At 37.8% G+C, this 7,122-nt stretch overlaps 1 protein-coding gene across 1 annotated transcript; it reads right to left on the reverse strand.

Annotated features, from left to right (window-relative positions):
* Window positions 1-353: 353 nt before the first annotated feature.
* On the reverse strand, window positions 354-6,799 carry ppp1r3ab (protein phosphatase 1, regulatory subunit 3Ab). Its single transcript, XM_060885807.1, has 4 exons — window positions 6,027-6,799; window positions 5,620-5,666; window positions 5,447-5,535; window positions 354-4,546 (listed from the first exon to the last, which is right to left on the reverse strand). The coding sequence occupies exons 1-4, from the start codon at window positions 6,797-6,799 to the stop codon at window positions 1,271-1,273; spliced, it is 4,185 nt and encodes a 1,394-aa protein (XP_060741790.1). The 3' UTR covers window positions 354-1,270.
* Between the last annotated feature and the right edge of the window lie 323 nt (window positions 6,800-7,122).

Here is a 7,122-nt window from a genome sequence, read left to right on the forward strand (position 1 = left end):
TGGGTTCCCCTTTGAATCTGGTTCCTCTCAAGGTTTCTTCCTTTACCAATTTAATGGAGTTTGTCCTTGCCACTGCTGCCTTAGTCACCTCAGACTTGCTCATAGGGGATAAATACATACACATTGTGAACTAAATATATCTAACATTAATCTTGAATTTTTTTATTCTATTAATCTGTATATTATTCTTTATATTAAACTTTTGTTCTATGTTTATGATCTGTAAAGCTGCTTTGAGACAATGTCAATTGTAAAAAGTGCTATATAAATAAACTTGAATTGAATTGAATTGAATTGAATATATCCCTGCCTCATATCAGATAAACAAACCTTTAAACCTTGTCTTAGTTGCTTGAATTTATTAATCAGTTATAGACGTATGATGCACATTCATATGGAATTGCTATACTGCTATACCGATCAGATAACAGCTCTAAGAATCATAGAACATAAATGTCAGCAGAGAAAACAAACACACACATATATGTACATCTAGCCAACATGCACAAAGCACATGTTAACAACGATGCACGCCATGCAGTCCATATTCTAACTGGGAAGACTTAAGTATAACAGTTGTTTGGATCATTGTTAATGGATGTTAATATACTGTAGATGACATCATGGTTTGTTTCATTATATCAAAGCACTGCTGAATTTGAGAATCTGATTGGACTGTCACGAAGTGCTTATTAATTTCTTATACTAGCAGGTCTAACAGGACTGCTGAATTTAGGCACTTTATATGTTTATATTAATGCACTTGTAATACATATTTTTTTCTAAACTGACAGGTCATTCACAGCAACTTGTATTGTGGACACTTAACATAATCTGAGGTTAATTAAGTAAATAAAAATCTGTTGTTTAACAAAAAAAAGTGTCATCTAACTGTCACTTACTGGCAAAGCATTTATTTATGGAAGAAGGCTTAATGCCACTGTATTGTAAAGGTCGGTTAGTTTTTCTGCTATCGGAGGAGGCTGGATTATTTTTGTCTTAGACAAGACAAATTGGAATAGTTGTTCATTTGCTCACCGCAGGCAGTCATGTAGGCAAGACATGGCAGGAAACATAACACATTAAAAAACATTATTCACAGTTAACAAACAGGCTACATATACAAATGTGCTGTAATTTCCCATGTCGTATCTAAAGAGACCTTTGATTCAACATAGCTAACACACAATAGAGCTAAAAAACAAATAATGGCCCACATTTGGAAAAATATCATTTACAAATCAATAATAGTCTTTTTTGTGTTGTTGGATCAAGTGCCTTTTAACGGTTCTCTCTGTACTTGAAAGTAAAGCCAATACAGGGCAATCAGGTATAGCCCCAAACATGCAATGAAGTCACAAACATAAGCGGTTATTAAAAAAACAACAAACAAAAGGGTGTACACAATCATTTTTGTCATATTGTGAAAGGAGAAGAACTCTCTCCACCATAACAAATTTGATTCAATGACTTTCTTCTCTTTGTCCAATTGAAGTAGAGCGTCTCGCTCTTGTTCTGTTTTATGCTCAGGTGTCAGGTCATCCAGCAAAGCATTTGGCTGGTCCTCATCCATGTATTCTGCAATTGGAGGCATGGGTGATGGTATTGTCCATGTTCTGCTTATGGAGTGCCTCTTACCCATGGGTATGGCATCTTTGAGTCCTGTCTGCTGTGTGTTTTTCAGTCTGAGGAGATAGAGCTCCATTTCATCATCTGTTAGAGATTCTGTGGAGGTGCTGTCGTCTATGTTCTCACTCTCATTTAAGCAGTCCCTGTCCTGCTTTTCCAGCAATGTGTCAACCTCAACAACAGCATCTTCTGCCACATGATCTTTGTCTATTTGGCGGCACGCGTCTTCCTCTCTGTCAACAAATTTTGAATCATTTTCTATCTCTTCAGCTCTGTCACTGAATGCTACATCCAGGTTTACTTTCAGAGCTTGCCTTGTTGAATTAGTTTCACAGAAAATTTCTTCTTCTCCCCCAACTGTGTGCCTTTCACTTACTGGTTCCTCAGATGTCTGTTCCAAACCTGTGTTTTGCTGCTCGTTTCCCACATCAAGGTGAATCTCCTTAATTAAAGAGTCTGTAGCAGTGATGCTTTGTAGTATAGCCACAGACATGACTCTGTTGACTGTCTTCTGCACCTCAATCTGTGCCTCAGCATGTTTTTTATCCTCCCATTCCACTTCATTTCTTCTTGGCTCTGCATCTTTTTCTTTGTCATACTTCTTTACCTCTTCTTCATCATTCTTTGTGTAGTTTGATCCACCTTTAAATTTGTCATTGCTCAATTGTTCCTTTGTATCATTTTCCTGTTCTTCCTTTACTACTTGATGTTCTTGTTTGTCTTGTTGTTGTTGTTGTTGTTGTTGTTGTTGTTGTTGTTGTTGTTCTTCTTCTTCTTCTTCTTCTTCTTCTTCTTCTTCTTCTTCTTCTTCTTCTTCTTCTTCTTCTTCTTCTAATTTCTTTTCTACTTCCCTTATTTCCTTTATTTCCTCTGATTGTTTTTCTGTCATGTATGTTAATTCTTGTTCTTCATTTTTACCAGGATTCTTCACCCAGGTATTTTCTTTTTCAACTTCTTCTTGTGAAGCATTCTCAGGATTGTCAGGACTGCTACTAATGTAAGAAATTGCCATGTCTTTACCCAAAAGTTCATCAAATTCAATACCCACATCAGTAAAATTTAAAATTGAAATTTGGTGTTCTTTATTTTTATTGATTTGGCTGACATCTACAGCTGTCTCTTCTAGATCCATTTGTAATATTTCTGTTTCAATGTCATTTGTCATGTTTTCACATCTATCAGCACAATCATTTCTATCACTTGGATATGATTCCATATTGGATCCAACATGATGAGAACTTTCACCGTTTTGACACATTTGGGTTGTTTCTATGATCAGATTTTTGTCGTGTATAGTTTGGAGATGAGGAACCGTAGCAGCCACCTCTAGGCTTTTAGTAAAAAATGTAGTGGCTGGAATCTGGGTTTGGATGGTCGCTTGGGTCAGATCCTGCGAAGTTGATAAAACTGCACTTTGGATACTTTTAGGTGTGACATTTGATGAAATGTCAGAATTGAACAAAGTAGAGTCAGGCATGGGAGTATAGCTTTCATCTAGGCCACTGATGTGAGTATTCAAGGTTCGCTCTGATGTTTGGGCTTCCTGATCCTTCATTTCATCAATCTCATGGCTAATTTGAGTTTCCAAAGATATCTGGGTGACTGAACTGTCCGCAGATTGTGCATTTTTAGAAGTTGTAGCTGGTGAGGGCTTGGCAGCTGTTATGTCTACTTCAGACTGTGTAGGTAAAACTGCAGTATCTGTAAAAGTCCGCTCTTGCTGTATAGTGTGTAGTGCATATCCACCATCAGAAAGCTCGTTGTCTTTTGAAAATTCTGTATTGTCTGAATGTCCACTTTGTAAAAGAATCATTTCCAGTATTTGTTCTGTCTGATCAGTAGTGGATTCTTCCCAGAAAACTGAATTCTGTCTGTCTGATGAATGTTGTTTCTCTAAAAGCAAAACTGCTTGTAAACTAGCATCCGATCTATTGTCATTCATATCTGGAAAAACAGCGTCTTGAAAAGCAATCTCTGAAGCAAGTTCTGTTTGCACATTCGGAACAGATAAAGCATTTTCAGTAGCGCTCTTTGTGTTATGTAAATATTCTCCAAATGTTTCTTTGCAGGCCCCATGATGATTATCTTCGCTCATGGGTTTTGCTGATATTTCTGGATTTGACCTTGTCTCTACACTTGGGTACGTGACTACTCTCAGTCTCCTATGGTCTAGTTTCCCAGCTGTCTCGTCAACCTTAACCTTTCTTCTGTCATTTTCCATTCTCTCAAAAACCTGATGGTAAAGTGGAGCCACTATTGTTCCAAATGTGTAGTGATGACCAAATGACTGAGAGCCTTGTTTATCCTCTAAAAGCATGTTGTCCATCTGATTTGTTTTGTGTACTCTGTTTGTGTTTGTAGTACTCCCCATTTTTGTCATAGCACATTTTTCAAAGCATTCCCATGCCTTTTCGACAGTTTTACCAATAGATTTGTCTGCCATTTGGCACTTAGGTGAAACATTCTGGATTGTAACTGTCTCTTTATCTTGGCTGTTCTCCAACAGCTGTGAGACTACCGCGGATTTATGACTGTTTACACTGTCCAAGGCAGGTTGCCTAGTCTGGGATTTGGAATTGATTAAATCAGGGTCAATTACTTGAAAATTGTCTATTTCCTGTTGTTGAGATTGTGTAGCAGATACCTGGTTTCTTTCTACATCCATGGAACCTGCTAGGGATTTCTGTCCTTCAGTGTTTCTAGGCTCAGTCAGCAAAGAGGTGACATTTGTTTGTGGTGTTGACAGGTTTAAAGCTGCCTCATCTATTGCTGGAACAGGGGCATCCATTCCATCAATGTCTTTCTCTGTCTGTTGGAAGCAATTTTCATCACTTTGTGAAAAGTACTTCTGTATTTTTGCCATCCGGGCAGCTTTTCTTCTGCTTCTCTTGCTGCAGTTTCTGCTGTTTTCCTCCTCCTAATATAGGAAGTATAGGAAGCAGAACCAATAAACATTAAAAAAGCAAAAAGAAACACAAACAAACAAACAAACAAACAAAGTTTAACGAATTTAGCTTTCTCGAGTCGGCTTCGGAAGCAGGCTCTATGTTCTCCAATTGTCCCATGCATTTATGTATTTATTCACCCACAGTAAACCTTTGTAAGAGACAACTCTGTGGATTAGAGACGTTATGTCATCATGTGAAGAGTTCTTTTTTTAAAAAAAATAAATGTAACATATTATTTACCCTAAATCTTCTGATTAACAGAGTCTATTGCATTAATCTGACCTGGTGCCCTGATGCACAAGATCGAAACAAACCATAACAATTTAGATCAGCCATAAGCAAATGATTAATGTTCAGTAATTAAAATGTATCCTTTGGCACCATCCAGTTGTTATCTAGGCTTTTGTAGGCAAGCAATTTGATGTAATTGGACCTTTAGACAGTTTAGTTGAATCCCCCTATTAACTAGTTTTTAAACAGATGTACTCAAAGACACCAGTCCAGAGGAGTATGTCTTTAGTTGTATATGTGCTTCTCATGTGTCTTGTATGGGCGAATGGTACAGTTAATACTTGCACAGGCTTAACCTCAGCAGTCACATGATATTCTCTCAGAAAAAGATCAGCCCATGTGACAGCATGACAACACTCCTGTTTCTCCCGGACTAGCATTTGTAAAAGCCGCCACATTCACTGTTTATTTTTGGTGCTTATCCTATGCAGTGGAATAAAATGTTGTTCAGTGATTGCTTCTTTTTTAAGGTGTTTTGAAAGTTTATGAGAAATGCTCATTGTTAATATGGGGGATCACAAGGGCATGCCAAGGTCAAGCACATAAACATATACAAGGGAAAATTTATTTAAACATACCTTCAGTGTCCTGTCCTCTTTCTGTGTTTTTTCCTCTTTAACATCCACAGGTTCAGTAACAGCAACTATTCTGCAATTAAGGATTATTTCTAATAGGAAATATTACATCATTAGATTTCTATATAAGACAGGGTTAAATTTCTGCAGCCATATTTTCTGTAGGAAAATATTACCTGGTATTTCCTCTGCATTCGAGGTAGTGCTGGTCATAGAGCAATGTCTGGAAAAAGAGCATTCGATTGAATAAGCAGTGAATAATTAATATCACATAGCAGATAGTAGGACATTTATATTATATTATATTATATTATATTATATTATATTATATTATATTATATTATATTATATTATATTATATTATATTTCATAATGCTATTGCATAATACTATATTTTTTAAAATAAGAACTTAACCAAATTACAAAATACTTACTAATGGCTTACTTATTTCACAATAAATCCAAATACAATCCTATTTACAGTCTACATTATACATCGCTTTTGAATAAAAAAACAATAATGCTTCAACAATAACAATAAAATGTTAATTTTTGATTAATAACTGGATTTTGACCTCTTCACCTGCTTGGTTTCAGACAACTTTTTGGTAGAAGTTTCTCATTTTCATCTTGTTCTTTTGCCTTTTCATGACAAAACAAAACAAAATTCTGTCCACTGTTGTTTGCCCAGAAAGTTCCAAAAGGTGTTTCATATCGAATGCAAAAGTCCACTCTGGCTCCTTGCTCCCCAAAAGGTGGCACTAGCGTTAGCTTGAAAGAGAAACAGTCCGTAATCCCTTGGCTTAGCTCAGGCACATACTCTGTCAGCAGGTCAAAATGGCTGCTCCAGCAGTCCAAAGAAGTGCGGATGTAGACCAGCTTATCAAAACACAAGTTCAAAACACGAACAGTTCCTTTAAGCGTAGTTGTACAAGGGAGAAGCTCCAGACTCTCCAGATCCACCTTCTGTTCTTGGACCCTATAGAGCAGCTCCTCCAATGTCACTGGAAGAGCAAAGAGTAGTTTCACAAAGTATTCCTTTGCATTGTTTAGATCAACCTCCAATGCGTCTGTGGGATCACGCATGGACCAGGTATCAAACTGCTTCACAGAGACCAAGCTCATGCCAAAAGCATCCGCAAAAGACACTCTCCGTGAGCTGGATGGTGGTGGTTGGGAGTCATCATCGGAACAAGACAATGAGCTTCGGCGCCTTGGAATAGGTGATGACTTGGGTTTGATGCCCCCGACACTGAGCAGCTCATCGTCGCTGTCCCAGGAGCAAGGCTCTGGCAAGCCCAGCAAGTTGGTGCTGCCTATGTCGAGCCCCTGCAGCTCTCCCTTCACCGGTTCCATCAGACTGCGTGGACCGGCTGTGGCGGAATGAGACTTCCCTAACCGTCTGGCCAACAGCTGATAAGCAACATGCTGGGACTAAACAGATGGAATCAAGTTACTTTTGACATTGCAGCAAGAAGCCAACACTATTAATAGAGCTCAAAATGGACTTCAGCTATGCAGCTAAGGCTCAGGGGAAATGCTGTACAAGCTCAGACACATATTGTTGATAGAAGCACCAATGGTTGAAATTCGCTTAAAAGGCTTGATTTCCAATTCAGAGGCGGTAAAAGTACCTAGATACTTTTCTCAAAAAACATTGAATATACTTGTCTAAATAA

Source organism: Tachysurus vachellii, chromosome 13 (genome assembly GCF_030014155.1).
Source record: "Tachysurus vachellii isolate PV-2020 chromosome 13, HZAU_Pvac_v1, whole genome shotgun sequence".
NCBI lineage: Eukaryota > Metazoa > Chordata > Actinopteri > Siluriformes > Bagridae > Tachysurus > Tachysurus vachellii.

Coding starts and splice junctions, on each gene's coding strand:
- ppp1r3ab (XM_060885807.1), bottom strand. CDS start 6,799: ATGGAACCGGTGAAGGGAGAGCTGCAGGGGCTCGACATAGGCAGCACC. Junction 5,667..6,026: donor AGTTGTCTGAAACCAAGCAG/GTGAAGAGGTCA, acceptor CTCTTTTTCCAG/ACATTGCTCTATGACCAGCA. Junction 4,547..5,446: donor AAGAGGACAGGACACTGAAG/GTATGTTTAAAT, acceptor TTCCTATATTAG/GAGGAGGAAAACAGCAGAAA.